We start from the raw sequence: 20,272 nt of genomic DNA, 5'->3' as shown, positions 1-20,272 counted from the left end.
GATTGTGAACGTCAGCCCTCCATCCATCCATCCATCCATCCATCCGCACTGTCCCAGCCAGGGCCTCCGCCGCGGCTCCTGCTCCTGTCCCCAGAGCCGGGGGGTGGGGGGGTTCTCTCTGCCCGGACCCGCGACCCCCTGAGATCCAGGCTCCCACCTGCCCCTACCACACAGCCCCTTGGAAATAAGGGGGTGTGGTAAGGATGCAGCCTGGCTTCTGGGAGTCCTCCGGCAGCCCTTTTCGGACGCAAGGCCCGGGCTGCAGCCTCCTGGCTACCGGAGCCCACCCCGGCGGGGCTGCCCGGAGGAACGGGGGAGGGGGGTGGGGCTTTCGGAAAAAAAGGTCGGTCCCCAGCGCCCCGCCTCCAGGCCCGTGTCTCAGGGGAAAGGCCCTTCGTGACCCCCCAGCGCCCAGGCCTGCGCCCTCCCCTCCCCTCCCAGGTCGGCGGGGCCTGGGCCTCCCCGGCCCCTCTCCCCTCCCGGGGCTGCCCGGACCTTCCGCGCCCCCGCCCCGCGCGGGGTCCGGCCCGACGGCCCCCGGCCCCGGAGGCGGCGGCGGCGGCGGCAGCCGGAGGGTGAGAGACGGGCGTTTCGCGTCGGCGTCCCGGGTCGCCATGGCAACAAGTGCGCGCGGCGGAAGCGCGCGGAGGCCCCGCGCGCCCCGAGCCCCGCGCAGCTGCAGCCCCGAGCCCCGGGCCCCGCGCCCCGAGCCCCGAGCCCCGCGCAGCTGCAGCCCCGAGCCCCGAGCCCCGAGCCCCGCGCCCCGCGCCCCGCGCCCCGAGCCCCGCGCCCCGAGCCCCGCGCCCCGCGCCCCGAGCCCCGCGCCCCGCGCCCCGAGCCCCGAGCCCCGCGCCCCGTGCAGCTGCAGCCGCGGCCCCGCCGGGCGGGGCGGGGACCTGGAGGCCGGCCGGGCGGACGCGGGTGGGCAGGTGGGTCCTGTCTGCAGCCCGGGGCGGAGCGCCTCGCCGGGACGCCCACAGCCGGCACGCGGCGCCCGCCCCGCCGGCCCCGCGTCCTGGACGGGCCGCTGCCCGCACCCCCGCCGGGCCGCGCGCGTGGCTCCTACCCCGGAGCCCGTGGCTCCGCGCCCGCCCGGCCCCCGCGCTCCCCGGTGCTCCCTGCGCGCCCCCCCCTCCCCCAGCCCACAGCGCTGGGATTCCCCCCTCCGCCGCCCTCCTCCCCTCGGGGACCCCTGCTCCCTCCCACACACACCCCTGTGTCCAGGCCTCGCTGCAGGGGGGGCGGAGGGGGCGCCGGTCCAGTGTCTGCATTTGTCCTGATGAGGACCTTCCCGGAGACGCGGCGCCTCGTGCGGAAATGTCGCTGTAAGGAGCCCAGAAATGTGTTCCGTCGCCTGAGGTGTCAGTGTCCGATGCTGGTCAGCCAGGAGGGAATGCGAGGACTCACATGTCATGTAGCTCGTTTACCTGGTTCAGTGGCTGCCCACTTCAGCAGACATTTGTTTTTGGGGTTTTATATATATATATATATATATATATATATATATATATATATATATATATATATATATATATATATATATATATAGATTTTATTGATTTTTTACAGGGAGGAAGAGAGAGGAACAGAGAGTTAGAAACATCGATGAGAGAGAATCATCCACCAGCTGCCTCTTGCACATCCCCGGTAGGTACAGGTCCTTGACCGGAATCGAACCTGGGACCTTTCAGTCCGCAGGCTGACGCTCTATCCACTGAGCCAAACCGGTTTCTGCGGGTTTTTGTTTGTTTGTGTTTAATATTTTTTATTGATTTCCGAGAGGAAGGGAGAGAGAGAAAATCAATGATGAAAGGAATCCTTGATCAGCTTGCTGCCTCCTGCACGCCCCACACTGGGGATCCAGCTGCAACCTGGGCTGTGACCTCCTGGTTCATAGGCCGGTGCTCAACCATTGAGCCACGCCTGGTGGGCTGTTTTTTTGGGTTTTTTTTTAATCCCAGATGATTCAGGTGCAAACCACTGACACAGCTACAAAATTAAGACTTGTGATTTTCCAAACGCACTGCATCACCTGCTCTGTGAGAACTGTGGTTTTCTGTGATTCCAGGGTTTTACGTTCCTCTTTGAGTTTCCGTGGACACTCAGTGATGGACTGCCACTCTCCTCCTAATGCCGATCCTGAAACTGTCCGAAGTGTCTGGGGAGATCTGCACTCACAGCCGTTACAGGCAAGCCAGAGCAGGTCCTCTCACTGCAGTGGCCTTTATCCTGCTGAGTGAGTGCAAGCCGTTCGCAGGACTCACTACCAACTCCTTCCCGGCACCAAACTGCAGGAGTGGATCCTGCGGGAGCATCACCAGGGTTGGTGTAAAGAAACTGTTTGGGCAGAGAGCTTTAAATAAAGTTTTTTTAAAGTTTGGGAGTAAGCCGAAACCGGTTTGGCTCAATGGATAGAGCATTGGCTTGTGAAAGGTCCCAGGTTCGATTCTGGTCAAGGGCACGTACCTTGGTTGCGGGTATATCCCCAGTAGGGGGTGTGCAAGAGGCAGCTGATCGATGACTCTCATCGATGTTTCTAACTCTCTATCTCTCTCCCTTCCTCTCTGTACAAAATCAATAAAATATATTTTTTAAATAAATAAAGTTTGGGGGTAAGAAATTTAAACAGACTTTTATTTTTTTTATTTTTTTATAAATATATTTTATTGATTTTTTTACAGAGAGGAAGAGAGAGGGATAGAAAGTTAGAAACATCAATGAGAATCATCGATCAGCTGCCTCTTGCACACCCCCTACTGGGGATATGCCCGCAACCAAGGCACATGCCCTTGACCAGAATCGAACCTGGGACCTTTCAGTCCACAGGCTGATGCTCTATCCACTGAGCCAAACCGGTTTCAGCTTAAACAGACTTTTTCTGTAAAGAACCCTGTAAACAGTTTAGGTTTCCAGGCCATATGGTGTGTGTCAGGACTATACAACCAACCTGCAGTTGTAGTGGGAAGCAGCCATAGACAATACGTGAAAGAACAGGTATGGCTATATGCCAATAAAACTGTTTCAATATGTTATTATTTATTTCAGAGAGAGGAAGGGGGATGGAGAGAGAGAGAAACATTGATGAGAGGAACATCCATCAGCTGCCTCCTACACACCACCACTGGGGATCCAGCCAGCAACCTGGGCATGTGCCCTGACCGGGAATCCAGCCTGCTACCTCCTGGTGCATGGGATGGTGCCAATGACACTTTATTATGGGCACTGAAATTTTAATGTCATGTAATTTTTACACACCACAAAATATTTTTCTGCTTCCCGCCCTACTACTTTAAAAAGTAAGAAACATTCTTAGCTTGCAGGTAGACAAAAACAGGTAGTGGGCCACTTGTGGCCAGACTGCCTGCCGGTCTGCTGACTCCAGCCTGTTTCCCCTCTGCAGGTGATGCCCAGTGATGTCCGAACACTTGTGACTGGACTCACCAAGAGCCCTTCGTAAGCCAGAAGAGAAGGACTGTATTCCAGAAAAAAAGGACTACAATGCATTCGGCAGGTGACTGTTCTCTTTAGGGTAAGTATTGAAGGCTTGAAGACCCTTAGGAAAAGAATTTGATTTCAGTTTTCTGTGTCCCTTCTGATCAGACTTAGCCCGTTACTGCAGTGGCAGTGTTTGCACTGTTGGAGACGGTGCTCAGGTGCCAGGAGAGCATGTGCAAAAGCAATTACTAACTGAGAGCCCGGTTTTTAGAAATGTTTGTTCCTGAATCTGTCTACTAAACCTTGAGGTCCCTGCATGGACAGAGCAACTCCAAGGCCGATACCAGGCCCAGATGCAATGATCAATACCCTCTACTCCAGCACTGAGCAAGCAGTGGAGACAGGACCCAAACTCCATGGGTCACCATGACTAAGGATTTTTGTCCTGTACAGGGTGGGGCAAAGGAAAAGGACTCCTGGGAGCCAGGTAGGCAGCTCGTTGGTATCTGCTGTAGTCTCCTTCCGCGTCTACATGTTTCTGAATAAAGATTTAACATGGAACTGGGAAATTATACCTATGAGAGTGGAGCTTAATAAACGGTATGAATTGAGTTTGCGTTTAGGTTTTCATGTAAACTGAACTTTCTAAAACTGTTTGGAGTTGCATGAACACTCTTTTGAAATAGCAGAAGCCTCTACCTCTACTAGTAAGGAAAGCAGTAGATCATTCATTCTTCAGACAAATACTCACCGGTCTATGGATGGATGTGTGAGGCACTATTTTAATAAATCAGGAAAGCACAGCTGGTCAGGATAGAGTCTCCGCCTCCCGGGCCTCTGTGCATGCTGTCCCATCTGCCTGAGACGTCCTTTTCTGTTCCTGCCTCTTCACGTCCAGTTGGCAAATTCCTAAAAACCATTGGAGACCCCCAGAGACCCTCGGCATCTCTCCTGTGCTGGGTATTTTATGCAGACCTTTATTATCACTGCATTATAGCTCTTTGTCTTCCTAGACTGTGAGCCCCTGGAAGGCAAGAATTGTGTGGTAATCCTTTCTCAAGTACCTGAGATGCTGTCAATGTGGAATAGGCGATGAATACATTTGGTAAACAAATAAATGAATGGCCCCTGCCTAATAGAATCAGGGAAGGCTCCGGAGAGCAGAGTCTTAAAGAGTTAATTGAGAAAGTATGTGGCATCACAGAACTATATATTCTTTTTTTTTAATAGTCTCACATTTTTAATACTCCCATTGTCCTATTGTGTATACCCACCGCACACAAAATAACCAGTGGTTCTTAACTAGCAGCAATTTTGCCACCCCCTCTCCCACCACCACCACCCTATGCCTGCAGAAATGTTTGTAGGCTTTTCGTGTTTCTTGACTGGACGGGGTGGGGGCGGGGGGGGGGGTTAGAGGGAGGAATGGAGACCAAGGATGCTGCTAAACATCCCACAATGCACAGGGCAGTCTTTCACAACAAAGAATTATCTAGTCCAGAATGTCAATAATGTAGTCTATCTGCACAGCTTTTAACCAGCCAAATCATCTCATCAGGCAGCATGGGGATAGGGGGCCGGACAGGGCACTTCCTCCCCCCCCCCCTCCCGGAAAGAGTAGGAGAGCAGAAGTGATCAGGACCCCAGAACTGCTTTTACTTTCCCTTTTCCCGATGACTCCTCTCTCTCAGCACCACACTGCTTACCCATCCTGCTCCAGACTCCAGATGCTGGCCACAGGCAGGGCTGGAGCCAGACCCACGGCGCAAATGGGCTAAAAGCCTGGGAAATGGACCTGCGTGGGGTCCAGTTCCCTGGAGAGAGTGAAGCTTTCTCTTCTTTCAGCGAGAGCGGCGAGCAGCATTTCCTGCCAAACCCCGAGAAAGACTAGTTTCCAGAGACTCCAAGGGAAAGGAAACCCTATTTGCTGTCACCAGCTTTGCATTTTAAAGAGGGAAGGAGGAAACGGAAGGGAGGGAGAGGGCTGGCCCCGGTCTGCCCCACCCCTTTCACATTACCCCGCTGCCCTGACTCCAGGTGGACAGTTCGCTGCCAAGCAGTCCCAGGCTCCGGGTTCAGCTCTGAGGATCCACAGAGATCACAGGACCAGCAGTGCCCTCTGGAGCCGCCGAGAGTTCTGAGCAGGTAACTCACACGGGCGCCAGGCCAGTGACTGGCGGGTGGGATGGGGAGGGAGTGTGTTTGTCCAACTCCGAGGGAGTGGAATTGCCTCGTGCTCTTCCGTGTTGTCCTGCTCTGCAACTTTCGCCCGGTAAGACCATCCCTGCTTCGTTCTCCTTCTCCGTCTCAGCCTGTGCCCTCTGTGTGGGGTCTGTCTGCATCAGCTGGGCCCTCAGAGGAAGGAGGGGGAGACAGAGCGGGGGCAGACCTCTCTGATGGAGATGGACCAGGAGCCCTGCAGCTTGGCCGCAGGTGCTGAAGGGCTCCGTTTGCCTGTGTGCATAAAGTCCAGGAAGACACAGCAGGAGTTTGCAGCCAGGAAATGAAGGATTCATTAAGGAGATGGCACCATGCCCAGAGTCACAGGGAGTTCATGCTCAAACCTGGCTCCCTGATGGTTTCCAGGGGATGATCAGGAGGAAACCCATTAGTCACGGTGACGGATGGAGTTTGGGTCCTGGTCTCTACTGATTGGCCAGTGCTGGGGGAATTGATCATCACATGTGGTCCAGATGTCAGCCTTGGAGTTGCTCTGTCCCATTTCGCAAGCGTTTGCTCTGCATGTGGTCACTGCATCTGGTCCTGATGGGTGGTGAGTCAGGTACTAGGTAGGACCAGTTTTGAGTCAAAGCTAAAAATTAAAAAATAAAAGGCCAGACAGATCAAAGAAAATAAGGTTTCTGGGCAGTCCCACCAGTGACACTTGGGGTGGGGATTCCAACTCGTAGGAAGTAGAATTTGCCTCTTCTGTATCTCCCTGCTCCGAAGCATCCACCCATAAGGCCATGGCTGCTTCCTCCATCCTGTCCCAGAGCGTGTCCTCTGTGTCTGTCTGCCTGGACTGGCAGGGACCTCAGAGGAAGGAGGGCTCAGGCGGGCATGGGGGGCAGACCTAGAGGAGGCCTGGCAAAGGAATGCCAGTGGCAGGGGCTGGCCCGCAGGGGACTGCATGGGCTTGGGCGCTGCATTCCTATGATCAGACTGAAGAGGTCCATCTGCCTGCTCACGCCAAAGCCCAATAAGACACGAACAAGGGTTTACAGCCAAGAAAGTAAGGGTTGATTAAGGAGATGGTGCCATTCATGGAGTCACGTAGCTCATGCTCAAAGACCTGACTCCCCATGACTTTCAGGGGGTGGATTATACAGGTGGGGCAAAAGTAAGCCGTGAGTAAAACAGAGTGTGTTCTTGTGTCACTATTTAATTGCATTACTTTCCATATGAACTCTAGTCCTACCTTTGCCCCACCCTGCACAGGACAAAAATCCTTAGTCATGGTGACCAATGGAGCTTGGGTCCTGTCTCCACTGCTTGCTCAGTGCTGGGGTAGAGGGTATTGATCATTGCATCTGGGCCCGGTATCAGCCTTGGGGTTGCTCTGTATGTTATTGGAAGTGTCTTGTCTTGTGGGATTGTCCCATTTTCCTGTGTCCAAAGCTAAAACACAACTGAGGCCAAGATGTTACATTTCCCTCTGTCTCAATAGTCATAGACCTGGGTCCTAAGACTCCTACTTGTTAAGCAGAACGTCACTGTTCTGGTGACTTAAAAGATTCAGCAAAGGCTGAAACTGGTTTGGCTCAGTGGATAGAGCGTTGGCCTGCGGACTGAAAGGTCCCAGGTTCGATTCCGGTCAAGGACATGTACCTTGGTTGCGAGTACATCCCCAGTGGGGGGTGTGCAAGAGGCAGCTGATCGATGATTCTCTCTCATCGATGTTTCTAGCTCTCTGTCCCTCCCTTCCTCTCTGTAAAAAAAAAACAACAAACAATAATATATATATATATATATATATATATATATAAAAGATTCTGCAAAGGAGAGGTTGGGTTGGTGCGGGAGACAGGGCACTAGGTGAGGCCAGTTTAAGGCAAAGCTAAGAAATAAAACTAAAAGGCCAGGTTAAAGCAAATCAGGTGTCTGCCCTACTCCTGGACGGCCCTCACGAGGCTCCCTGCCTCGCTGTGCTCTGTGTCCTCAGGAAACATGCTAGCCGTGCACTTTGACCAGCCGGGAGGACCAGAAAACCTCTACCTGAAGGAGGTGCCCAAGCCCATCCCGGGAGAGGGAGAAGTCCTCCTGAAGGTGGCAGCCAGTGCCCTGAACCGGGCCGACATTCTCCAGGTACTCAGGGGCCAGGGCGGGACTCCGGGCCCTTCCATAAACATTCAGACCGATAAGGAGTAACCGAGGGCACTGCCAGTAACACTCATGGTGAGGTTATGCTGGGGGTGCCGAGTCCTGGGGCCATACAATCTCCTTTGTTTACACAAAGTGCAGGGATACAGTGTTAGCAAAGCAGAATTCACCCCGCGTTAACCCGTCGTCTGCTCAGGCTTCCAGAGGAGAAGGGGTTCACAGTTTGTTGAGCAGGGGTGTCTGGTAGGCCATGCTCTATTTCTTACCATTTGTATTCTACTGGTAAAGAAATGAGGGTCAGAGAGGTTCATTATCCAAGACCACAACACTAACCATCCCGGAGCTGTGATTAAAATCGAGGTCCTTGTGGCTCCAATCTGCCCTCTTTCTGTTTTGAGGGTCCTGGGGCGGTCAGGGAGCAGCACTCAGAATTTCTGTCTGTCTGCTGTCTGAGAGCTAACCTGGACCAGCTGGATGGGTGGTTAGGGGTATTTGAGAAATGTACAGAAAAATCACCAGGGCATTTTTCCAAAATAAACGTGACTGGGACCCAGGCATGTGTACTTTGAAAAAGCTCCTGGGATGGTTCTGATGCACACTCCTTGTTCAGTCCTCTGGTCCGCAGCCCTGGTAGAGCCTTCTGAGGATCCCAGTCAGTCCTGGCACTGGATATACGAGAACTGTCACTTAGGTGTTATGGTTTTGTTCCTGGTCCTGCTACTAAATTTACTTGGCAAATTTAGACAAGGCATTTCCCTGCCTAGGCCTCTGTTTCTCCATTTGTAAAACAGGGTTTAGATGAGAGAAAAAGCTAAGGATCTTACTAATGTGACATCCACTGATTATGTGACCTACCATCTCTTATTTGTATGAAACAAATCATCTCTCCTCTCTTTTTTCCTACATTAAAAAAAACCCACCTGACTTTATCATGAATCTTCTATCGGAAAAAAAGGGGGGTGGCTATTGGAAGAGGGCAAGGATGGTGACACAGATTTCTGATCATGCTTACTGACCACTTAGTGTCATTTTCTCTCTGCAGAGACAAGGACAATATGCACCACCCCCAGGAGCAAGCGATATTTTGGGAATCGAGGCATCGGGACACGTGGCAGAGCTGGGGCCTGGCTGCCAGGGGCACTGGAAGATCGGGGACGCAGCCATGGCTCTGATGCCTGGCGGGGGTCAGGCTCAATATGTCACGGTCCCTGAAGGGTTCCTCATGCCCATCCCAGCAGGACTGACTCTGCCACAGGCTGCAGCCATCCCAGAGGCCTGGCTCACCGCCTTCCAGCTGTTACACCTCGTGGGTGAGGAGCTTCCCACCCCACCCCCTGCTCCATGCTTACTCCACACAGATGTGTTCAATTCCTTCCTGACGTGGCCACCTCAAAACCCAGCAGTCCTCCAGGGTAGCTCTGTCCTGTCCTGCCACTGAGCCACACCCAAACCCAACACCTCACCCTACTGAATCACCTGTAGGCTCAGGTCCTCATACCATCTTAGCAGTGGCTTGATGTTGAGGCTGAAAATCACGGTTATCAGAGAGAAGGCCTGAATAGCACTGGATGTGCGTGTCTTCACATTGTTGGCCACCAGTCACCCCAGCTTCTCAAAGTCATGCTGAGCTTCTCTCTGGGAGCCCTAGTGCAGCAGAAGGAGCCAATCAGTCAACTTTTATTCCTCCCCACCCCTACTGAGGCCAGCCAAAGGTCATGTGAGGGAGCCCAAGACCTTTAGGGAGCTCAGTCTACCTAGGAAGACGGAATGTATGCAGAATTAGACAACCATAGAGTTCAGGGTCTCTGCAGACAACCATAGAGTTCAGGTTCTCACAAGAGACAGAGCGTCTCTAACAACAAAGCTTGAGATGGGAAAAGTTGGTGTGGACAAAGGTGGTCAGGGACGGCTTTCTGGAAGGGAAGGGTGGCTAGAGTTGTGATGGACAGAAGACAGCCACAGTGACCTAAGACAGAGTGTCTTTTACTTTCTTAGAAAGAAAAGAGCTTGGCTGCTCTGCTCGGACATGAAGGGTGACAATTACCACTCGTGAAAAACGAGGCTGGGACTAAATTGTGGTGGCTTTGAATTGCAGGCTGAATGGACTTGATACAAAAGTCAATTGAGAGCCACGTTACATTCTGGGGACAAAGTATTAATGAGAACTCCATTTTAGGAGGAGCCTGGTGGCTGGTGTGTATGCCTGGATTAGTGAGATCAGCTGGAGGTGACAGTGGGAATGGTGGTTATTCTTACTCATTCAGGTATAGGTCAGAGATAGGTGTTTTGATGTTATTTCAGGTAAAACAAATTATAGATGGGGCTGCTAATAGCTTGCAAAAAGGTGTTTTCCACTTAGACGAGAGGCAATAAGAAAAAAGAACTATCAATATGTTCTCTAGCCGAAACCGGTTTGGCTCAGTGGATAGAGCGTCGGCCAGCGGACTGAAGGGTCCCAGGTTCGATTCCGGTCAAGGGCATGTACCTTAGTTGTGGGCACATCCCCAGTAGGGCGTGTGCAAGAGGCAGCTGATCGATGATTCTCTCTCATCGATGTTTCTAGCTCTCTGTCCCTCTCCCTTCCTCTCTGTAAAAAATCAATAAAATATATATTTAAAAAAAATATATGTTCTCTAAAGAAAGCAAGACATCTGGCACTTAGTTGTCCCGGGGCCAGGTGGCCGTGGCAGAAGAAGCCCGTGTGGACACCGTGTAGCAGTTGCAAAGTAACGAGAATGGTTTCTGTACTTCCTGTCACAGGACAAGTTCAGGCCGGAGAGTCTGTGCTAATCCACGCAGGAGCAAGCGGGGTGGGCACAGCGGCCGTCCAGCTCGCCCGGATAGCGGGAGCCATTCCCCTGGTCACCGTCGGCTCCCAGGACAAGCTCCAAATGGCAGAAAAACTCGGAGCAGCTGCCGGATTCAACTACAAAGAAGAGGACTTTTCCGAAGCGGCGATGAAATTCACCAAAGGTAAACCACAGCCTCTGCAGCTCAGCAGGAGTATCAGAGCGATTACATGAAATCCTGGCCAGCCTTGAGGCCAGTGCTCTGGATCTGTCTGGCCTCTGCTAAATGCACAACAGCTGCCCAGGCCAAGTTCTGGGACTCTGGTGTTGGACCTTTGAAGACAGTCAGGCAATATTTAGGATGAAGACGGTTTGCATGTGTATTCTTGTGATCTGATTCATACACATTTTAGAAACTGGATAGTCACGCAGAGTTGGCCCCAAATGACCCAGGACTTCTTATTCCCAACCAGCCAGTACATGGGGCATTGAGAGGAGACATGGGGCAGAGACCAGTTGGGAGATGGTCATAGTAGGTAGTATTTCGAAGGCTAAATGGATGAGCTCTGTGTTCCAAAGCCAAATCTGAATATTTTTGGCACTTCCCTTTCCATGAGTCAAAAAGGAGAGATGACACCAAGGCTACAATTCAAACAACCCAGTGCAGAGGCTTCTTAACCCAGGTGTGTACTACCAGCCTGCCCTGTAGGCTGGAGTGGGCATCTCCGGTTCTGTTCTCACCCATGCCCAGGTGCCAGTGGGTTTTCTACTTATGTGGGGTTGGGGAAGATACTAGAGCATGGGGTTGCCCCATTTCCCTCTTGCTGTGGCTACAGAGATGAACTATTTCAAGCACGGATGGCAGAGTTCAGCTATCTAAACTCCATTCAAACGTTTCTATAAGCAGTGTTTCTATTGTAGTTCCAATGTATAGATTTACCACTTGTGCCAGTGTTTATTTATAGCCACACATCCACAAATGTACTCTGGGAATATTATTTTGCATCAAGCTTTCTGTGTCTGACTAGCATAAATTGTGTTTCCTGCGGAAGGTGCTGGAGTCAACCTTATTCTAGACTGCATAGGAGGATCCTACTGGGAGAAAAATGTCAACTGCCTGGCTCTTGACGGCCGCTGGGTTCTCTACGGTCTGATGGGGGGAGCCGACGTCGATGGGCCTCTGTTGTCGAAACTGCTTTTTAAGCGAGGAACTCTGGTGGCCAGTCTGCTGAGATCTAGGGACAAAAAGGTGAGTGATGAGTGAAAACTGTTACGCAGAGCAATGCGACTCATTTTGGCACATCTTAAGTTAGGGAGCCCGTGGAGAAACCTGCCCCTCTGTGGGTAGACAGTTAACCTGATTTCACAGAACTAATTAACATTGGTCAACAGAAGCCTCAGCATCTTAGGAGGGTAGAAAACACTTCATAGATGAGACCTGAGGAGACTCTCTTAACAAAGCATGGACCATATTTGGAAATACTTTTAATAGTTCCAAGACTGTTTTGCAAGGCAGAACTGTTCTCAGAAAGCCTCTTAGGTAAGGAACTCTCCACCTCAGCCTGAAATCTCTGCGGGCCAGCTTTGGGAATGTTTCCCAGCATAAGGTTTCACACAACGGGGGGAGCAGAGCTGAAACACGTCCCCTGTGAGCTGAGTCTATGTAAGACCCGTCTCTGGCTGCCTCCGACTTGAAATCTTTAAAATCCTTAGGATGTCAGTGACACTTGAATTTTACTCCAGGCTGCAGCCCTTATCTGGTTACACATTTGGGGGCATGCACATACATGCTGTAATGGAGGGGTTAGGTACCCCTGTGTGCTTTTGCAAATGGGTACACTTTTCAGAGAGACCACAAAGGCTAAGCAGGATGGGGGGGTAGCCAGGTCAGGCTCTGTCCAGGCTGATGGTCTCTTTTCTGTATCTTAGTACAAGCAAATGATGGTGAAGGCTTTTACGGAGCAAATTGTGCCCCAATTCTCCATGGACGGCCCCCAACGCATACGGCCGGTTCTGGACAGAATCTACCCTGTGGCTGAAATCCAAGAGGCCCACAAGTACATGGAGAGTAATAAGCACATGGGCAAAATCGTCCTGGAGATGCCCCAGTGAAGGAGGGGGCACTCGAGGAAAAGGGTGCCTCAGACCTTCCCAGAGCAAATCGGGAGAAAATTCTCTGAACGCAGGCCAGAGACGGGCTGCTACTCCACGCCCACCTGTAACCCACTGGGCCTTCCCCAGCCTCGTCGACTGATCTGTGTAAAGCTGGCCTAAGGAAATAAAGAGTGAAGGGAAGCCGGCTCTCTGCTTGGCATGTGCACGTGGACGGAGGCCAACAGGGCAGGGACTAGGCGAGAGAAGGGATGGGCGGGGAGGAGGTGGGAGATGGGATGGGCGGGGCGGGGAGGAGGTGGAAGGGATGGGATGGGTGGGGAGGAAGTGGAAGGGATGGATGGGTGGGGAGGAGGTGGAAGAATGGGATGGGTGGGGAGGGGAGGAGGTAGAAGAGGTGAAATGGGATGGGCGGGGAGGGGAGGAGGTAGAAGAGGTGAAATGGGATGGGCGGGGAGGGGAGGAGGTGAGAGATGAGATGCTCGGGCTGGGGAGGAGGTGGAAGAGGTGGGATGGGCGGGGAAGAGGTGGAAGAGATGGGATAGGTGTGGAGGAGAGGAGGTGGAAGGGATAGAATGGGCGGGGCGGGAGGAGGTGGGAGATGGGATAGGCAGGGCGGGGAGGAGGTGGGAGATGGGATAGGTGGGGCGGGGAGGAGGTGGGAGATGGAAGGGGCTGGGCGGGGAGGAGGTGGGAGATGGGATGGGCGGGGAGGAGGTGGGAGATGGGATAGGTGGGGCGGGGCGGGAAGGAGGTGGGAGACGGGATGGGCGGGGCGGGGAGGAGGTGGGAGGTGGAATGGGAGACTGGGCAAGCATCGAGAGGGGATTAGAGGAGAGGCCGGGCCAGCAGACGCCCAGCCTCCAAGGGCTGCGCCAGGGTTCCAAATGCGGAGACAGAACTCCTAGCACTGCCAGGGGCCCGGGGCCCCGCACACAACCTCGCACCGCCGCCCGCCCAGCAGCCGGGTCCTTCTGCCCGGCCCGCCCCCTTCCGGAACGCACCTGCGAACAACCCCAGCTCTAGTCCATCTCCTCAGGCCCCGCCCCTTCCGGCAGCTTCCTCCACTCAGGGCCACCCTGACAGGAACTCCGCCCCTCCCGCGGCCCCGGCCCCGCCCCTTTCAGCCGGAACCCGGAAGCGCCGCGGGCTTTCGCCTTTCCACCTTCCGGCCTCCTGGCTAACTCCGGCTCTCGTGGCGCCCCGGAGTCTCTTTTCGGGCCGGGGTGGTGCGTCAGCACGTCCGCACGTGAGACGTAGCGTTCCTGCGCGGCGGCACAGCTTCCGGCGGAGCCGGGGTGTTGATGTCCGGCGGCGGAGGCCGTGTTGAGCTGAAAGCTGAGCGAGCCCAGGAGGAATAAGGGGGAATTCTAGTGTCTGCCGCGGTAACCTCATCAGCCCGCCAAGATGGCGATGCAAGCGGCCAAGAGAGCGAACGTGAGTAACGGGGATGTCTGCCGGGGAGGGGAAGGGCTTCGCTGGGCACTGGCGGCGGGTGGCCCTTCCCCGTTCCCAGGCCGGGGGAGCCAGGAGGCACCGGGCTGCCGGAGGGAGCTCAGCCCGGCCTGGTCCTGGAGCCACATCTCCGCCCTCACCCCTTTTGAGAGTTCTCCTTCCGTCTCTTGTCCTAGTGTCAGCCCGACAGCCTTGGTGGCTGCACCTTCTCGGCTTAAACGTCCATAACACAGATAAGTCCCCAATAAATAACTTAATGGTCAACAGGCGACGAGAGCCTGGGAGTCTTCTCATCCCGGAGCTCTTTGGATCCTTCATGGGCCTTTTAATTTAATTTTTTGTTTCATTGTGTTTTTTTTTGTTTGTTTGTTTTTTTATAGCGGTGGGGTGCGGGAGAGAAAGAAACATCGATTTGTTGTTCGACTTATTTATGCTGTCATTGTATGTGCCCTGACCGGAGATGGAACCACAATCTTGCTTTGGCTTAGTATTGGGATGATCTTGTAACAAACTAAGCTACCCGGCTGGGGCAGAGCCTTCATGTTTTGATTCAAAAACATTTATAAGCACCTACGATGTCCCAGACTTGCGAGATAGGAAACAATTTATCAGTTACATTAATTGAAAAGCTACCAGGTGCAAGACCTTAGTCTAGGTGTTGGAGATGCAGCAGCGCGGCTGCTTACATCCTTACCTTAGAGAGGGGGGCGTTATGGAACCCTAAAATAAAAAATAAAAAATGTCCACTTCTAAGGTGCTGAAAGGTATAGTAAGATGAGGACAGATGATTGGACATGGTGACGGGGAGATTTTTGGTGACTTGGATGCTTTTCATTTCAGTGGATGAAAACAGTAGTGGTGGGGTGAAATGGAGGATGGGAGTTTAAGAAAGAGGAGACAGTTCTTTCCACAAGTTTTCATGTAGACAGGGGGAAGACCAGTTAGGTGGTAGCTGGCTTATCCTTTTTAAGACGTGTGATATAAGGTGTATTTTTGTATGCCAGCGGGGATGGTGATCTAGTAAGGGGGAGAAACAAGAAAGATGGGTTAAGTTCAGGAGGGGTTGGAGTAGATGAGGGGTTGACCTAGTACTGAGAGGGAAAGTGGGTTCGTGTGAATGAATGCAGATTGGCAGGTTTGGCACCATTTGGTCATATCTTTTTTCCAGTAAGCAAGAGCCAAGGTCATCTCTCAGTGTGGGCAGGGAAGAGAATACACAGCCCGGCTCAGATATTAGAGGGGGTGGTGGTGGTAAGATGTGAGGCAAACCAGTTGTATTGGCAATCAAATATAAATGATAAGTGTATTGACTGGAAGCCTGGGTTTTGTGGTAGCCCCTTATTCCTACTGATAGTCTTCCCTGGAATCAGTGCCCAGTTGCTTTTTCCAAAGAGCATGCCATTTTCAGTATAGCAGATTAAACTTTTAGTCTTGGCTTTTTTTTTGTTTACTATTTTTTATTGTGAGATTTTCTTGTTCATTGTGAGAATTTTTAAAAACAGTAGCATTCTTTCTCCTAATTTGACAACATGTATTTCTCATTTTAGATTCGACTTCCACCTGAAGTAAATCGGATTTTGTATATAAGAAATTTGCCTTACAAAATCACAGCTGAAGAAATGTATGATATATTTGGGAAATACGGACCTATTCGTCAAATCAGAGTGTGAGTTGACTGAAACTTTTGAAATGTCATTTAAATAAAATGATTGCATAACCTATAATCTTGGAATTATAGCTGACAAAGGGAGCCTAGAGCCTCCGAGGCTAATTGAAGTCAGGGAAATTAGATTCGTTTTGTTTTGTTTTGTTTGTTTGTTTGTTTGTTTGTTTACAAAGGGAAACTACCTACTGAGGTCCTTATGATCCAGCTGTGAGAGCCAACTAATTGAGGTTACTGAGAGCATGAATAGTTTGAAGGGTCTGGAATGGAAGGAAGTTAGAACTAACATTTATTGCACACCTGCTCTTTGTAAAGTCAAAAACTATGCTGCTATTATATGCATTAACTCCAATTTTTTCAACCATCTTCACTGTCTCTTTTACTGACTGCAGAATTTCTGAATAAACTGAGTAGATGGACATAAAAGTAACTGAGAAAAAAGATTTTTTTTTTTCAACTACAGCTTTCTGTGCAAGATTTAAAAGTATAGGGAACCCTTTCCCTGATCTGCTTTTTAAATTAAAATAAATTTTTTTTTTTTTAAAGAAAAACTCCCATTGAGACATTGCTGACTAATAGGAGCCATCACTCCTCAATACCGTACTTTCCAGTGTAAGGCTGAAAATTGATTCTTAGTATGAGAAGTAGGAAACACTGGAACGTGAAGATTATGACGAAGTTTCAAACTAGTTTTTTGCTGTTACTGATTAGGCAGCTATATTAGCATTCTTGATATTAACAGTAAGTTGAGCCTATAGCTATTTCACTTAAAAACAAAAATTACCTAATTCAAGAAATTACAGGATTACCCAGCATACCCTTCCATAAGGTTTATTTTCTCTAATGGTTTTCAGGTGGATATTTGTTTAATTAAGTCTGATTCAACTCTGCAGGGGGAACACACCTGAAACTAGAGGAACAGCTTATGTGGTCTATGAGGACATCTTTGATGCCAAGAACGCGTGTGATCACCTGTCCGGATTCAACGTTTGTAACAGATACCTCGTGGTTTTGTACTATAATGCCAACAGGGTGAGTATAGCACAGTTCTCTCCTGCACCGTTAGGGGAGATGGGTACTCTGAGCTCCTCTCTGGCTGGTGCTATTAGTGGAATTCATTGGACCATAGATTGGTAACTGTTAACTTTGGCTCTTACCACATTTTCAGGCATTTCAGAAGATGGACACAAAGAAGAAGGAAGAACAGTTGAAACTTCTCAAGGAAAAATATGGCATCAATACGGATCCACCAAAGTAAACGTTTTCTGCATTTTTATTTTGGACTGAAAAACCCATGAATCACCACTCTACCCTTTTTCAGTTTTTAATTAATATTGATATTGCAGTTTCTTGAGGTTAATGACGTGCTTAAAACTTTGATACATATTAGAATATATTGTTAGTAAACGTGGAGCTTTTTATAAAACATGTCGGTGTTTTCTCTTGAATTTTCCCCTCCTGTTTGATACTGGGGTGGGGGTTAGGGGGAATTGCAGTTGAACCATCTCAAGAATGCTGTGGTGGAAGGGACTGAGCTTCTTGAGCAGAGATCCTTTTGTATTCTTAATGCCTCCAGTGTGCAATCCAGAGCTTAGCCATCAGGGAACTTGTGAGAGGGTCGTCATTTATTGAATGGCTATTAGTAATGAAATCTTCATAATTAATAGCCATAATAACTTCATAATACTACTCAGTGTAGGTAGTATCTCCATTTTGCAGATAGGTAAATCAAAGCTCATCATGTCGGCCGGGACCGGTTTGGCTCAGTGGATAGAGCATCGGCCTGCGGACTGAAGGGTCCCGGGTTCGATTCTGGTCAGGGGCATGTACCTTGGTTGCAGGCACATCCCCGGTGGGGGGTGTGCAAGAGGCAGCTGGTCGATGTTTCTCTCTAATCGACGTTTCTAACTCTCTGTCCCTCTCAATTCCTCTCTGTGTAAAATCAATAAAATATATTAAAAAAAAAAAAAAAAAAGCTGCTCATGTCGGTTGAATGAATAAAATGCTTACATGAAGAAGTTGCTGTAACATCAACCAGGTATTGACCATGCCAGTACATTTGAATAATACTTTATAATTAACCAAAGACCTTTGTTGATATGGGTACCCTTGTGTTTAGAACAGAGGTCTATTCTAGAAATGGTCAAACAACAGCACATTGTTAGATAATTGAGAGCAAGCAGCTTGGGTAGTGTTGTTGTTTCATGTGTGAGATTGTATTAATGTAGTCTTTCTGTTTAGTTAATAAGCGTCTGTGTATATTTTGGACTTTAGTTTATAGTATATTTTTGCTATACAAAAATATGTGATGCTTATTCTTATAATCATGAGTTCTCATGGCATGGAAATAGTATGGTTATTACCACATTCATCATAGTCTGGCAGCCTGGAGGAGATAGCTGTAATTTTCTTTTTATAGTTTTGGCATAAACCAAATGGGAAAACATGGGCTAATTGTATATATATATAAATATAAAACTATAACCCAAAACCAACTTGAAGGGTACAAGGACTAAGTCATTTAACTGGACAAACAGCATCAATTCTACTTTTAAATGCACTTAGCTTTTATAATAAATCTATTATTACTTTAAGAAAACAGGCTATTATATGCTTTTGTACTATCTTCTCAAAGCCTACTATTGAAAATGAGGAAATAATTGTCTTTACGTATGTCTGAGTGCTTTCTGAAAGCACTGTAAGAGTCATTTCTAAGGGCAGGCCTATGACAAAGGAGCCACAGGCTGTAATTTTCTTATGAATGCTTTTGTGAATTCCATATCGATTATTGTAATTCATGTTGTGCCTTTAGGTATTTACAAATTTAAAACTAATTTTCTAAAAGACATTGTTGTAAGGGGAAAACAAATTAGACTTACAGTATGATGTGTCTAAGTGGCAGACTGGCTTGCCAATAGTGTAGTTGTTTGAAATTAACAAGGGGAAATTCCTATTGACAAATATGGCTAGTCCATTATATGGATTCATATATGTTAGCTAAATTCTCTGTTTGGCAGTTTTGTGTCCTATCCCAGTTTAAGATATAAGAATTTAGTGGACAAATATTGAGGACCTGCTCAGTGCCAGGTCTGTGTATGCTGAGGCTCTGAGGATTCAGTTATAATTCATCCTCTGTACTAGGCATCGAAGGCCGTTTTTCAAACTGCTTTTATGGTTGCAAGGAATGATTGTGTCCGTGCACATGTATGTACACACATGTCTGTCAGAGCTGCTTTACATTCTTCGAGGTTAAATTTCTCGTTTCTGAGAAAGATGTTGTATGACTTGAGGATGTGTTAACCAGAAGTTTGAAAATGACTGATATGACAGCTCATTGTCACTCTCCTGCTTAACAGCTTTCTGTGGCTCTCTCAGGACAATGTCCAAACTTGTGAGCATACTGTGTCCTGATTCTCTGCATCATCTTTTCAGAGCGTCAGTAGAGCAGGGCCTGCGAAGCCTGGCATGTCCTTTCCAGGTTCTAGCCAGTAGATATATGTAGTTGTTTATGTTTGTGCCGGTTCTTAGTGTCTCCTTTTACCACCTGTGCTATACTAGGACATATTCCAGACAGATCCTTTATATCAGCGGTCGCCAACCTTCCGGACCTCCTGGACCACCAGTGGTCCGCGGACCACCGGTTGGCGACTGCTGTTTTATATGACTCCGTAATGGTCACCTCCAGTGGTCCTTGGTGCCATTTTCGTCATCCTATTGGTGTCACAGCAGAAAACAGGCTGAATTCTCAGAAATTATCATAGACATTGTGCCAAGGAAAGCTGGAAGCGAAGACATTTTGAAGAAAACACCCAGAAAGGAGTGAACACAGCCCCTCTAGCTGGCCTCGTCCCATAGGAGAAGGGAGCCCAGGGACTGGGTGGTTAAAGCAATGCAGCCCTCTTCGCATTTCATTCCCCCATCTCAAAGGCTGCTGCTTTTAACCCCTCCGTCCTCGGCAGAGGGCTACAGCTCTTGTCTTCCTGGAGACGAAAGGTAGATGAAGTAACCAAGATGATGAGCCCCCCACCCCCATATCATATATATGACCTGAGTCTGGAGGAAGCCAATAGTACCTGTCCCCAGCCCCTCTTAGTCTTAATCTCAAGTTAAGAGGTTGCTGACAGAATACTCCTCACTAAGTTTAAAAACTATCCCAACTGAAAGGAAAATCTCCCAACCATATTGCCCCATATTGATGAGCACGCCAATAAGCGGGCTGATTTAAAACCTACCTGAGAACTCCCGAGAGTTACAGTGAATGCTGATTAAATTAAACAGGATATGTGGAAACGATGCAGAAACATACATTCTTCTCTGTAGTGATTCCCAATGTAAGTTAGAACAGATCTAGATGCAGCTAAGCAGTGAATGTGAAAACAAGCTCAGAATCAGTCTTTTCAAAAGTAACAATGTGAGTGAGCGTGTGGCTCTCAGGCCTACCACACCTTCATCTGTTCAGAGGCACATGTTCTTTTCCATCTGGGTGAAGGTTACTCAT

The 20,272-nt window shown here is 49.7% G+C and overlaps 2 protein-coding genes across 2 annotated transcripts; both read left to right on the top strand.

The window, feature by feature from the left end:
- The first annotated feature begins 5,097 nt into the window (after positions 1–5,097).
- Positions 5,098–12,839, top strand: TP53I3 (tumor protein p53 inducible protein 3). The gene is made up of 6 exons (XM_084900622.1): positions 5,098–5,580; positions 7,598–7,740; positions 8,798–9,065; positions 10,516–10,728; positions 11,597–11,793; positions 12,474–12,839. The coding sequence occupies exons 2-6, from the start codon at positions 7,603–7,605 to the stop codon at positions 12,654–12,656; spliced, it is 999 nt and encodes a 332-aa protein (XP_084756748.1). The 5' UTR covers positions 5,098–5,580; positions 7,598–7,602; the 3' UTR covers positions 12,657–12,839.
- A 967-nt stretch (positions 12,840–13,806) lies between these two features.
- On the top strand, positions 13,807–17,202 carry SF3B6 (splicing factor 3b subunit 6). Its single transcript, XM_084900629.1, has 4 exons — positions 13,807–14,093; positions 15,659–15,777; positions 16,668–16,806; positions 16,943–17,202. The coding sequence occupies exons 1-4, from the start codon at positions 14,064–14,066 to the stop codon at positions 17,030–17,032; spliced, it is 378 nt and encodes a 125-aa protein (XP_084756755.1). The 5' UTR covers positions 13,807–14,063; the 3' UTR covers positions 17,033–17,202.
- The last annotated feature ends 3,070 nt before the right edge of the window (positions 17,203–20,272 follow it).

The sequence above is a fragment of the Pipistrellus hanaki genome (assembly GCF_964339955.1).
Source record: "Pipistrellus hanaki genome assembly, chromosome: 12".
Lineage (NCBI taxonomy): Eukaryota > Metazoa > Chordata > Mammalia > Chiroptera > Vespertilionidae > Pipistrellus > Pipistrellus hanaki.
Note: the sequence above shows the minus strand (reverse complement) of the source record. Positions and strands in the feature narration are given on the sequence as shown.

What these genes read in the sequence shown, in the direction of transcription:
- TP53I3 (XM_084900622.1), top strand. Translation starts at nt 7,603, where the DNA reads ATGCTAGCCGTGCACTTTGACCAGCCGGGAGGACCAGAAAACCTCTAC. An exon ending in CCAGCTGTTACACCTCGTGG is followed by an intron (nt 9,066 to 10,515) that starts GTGAGGAGCTTC and finishes TTCCTGTCACAG; the next exon opens with GACAAGTTCAGGCCGGAGAG. An exon ending in TGAGATCTAGGGACAAAAAG is followed by an intron (nt 11,794 to 12,473) that starts GTGAGTGATGAG and finishes TCTGTATCTTAG; the next exon opens with TACAAGCAAATGATGGTGAA.
- SF3B6 (XM_084900629.1), top strand. Translation starts at nt 14,064, where the DNA reads ATGGCGATGCAAGCGGCCAAGAGAGCGAAC. An exon ending in AAGCGGCCAAGAGAGCGAAC is followed by an intron (nt 14,094 to 15,658) that starts GTGAGTAACGGG and finishes TTCTCATTTTAG; the next exon opens with ATTCGACTTCCACCTGAAGT. An exon ending in CCTATTCGTCAAATCAGAGT is followed by an intron (nt 15,778 to 16,667) that starts GTGAGTTGACTG and finishes TCAACTCTGCAG; the next exon opens with GGGGAACACACCTGAAACTA.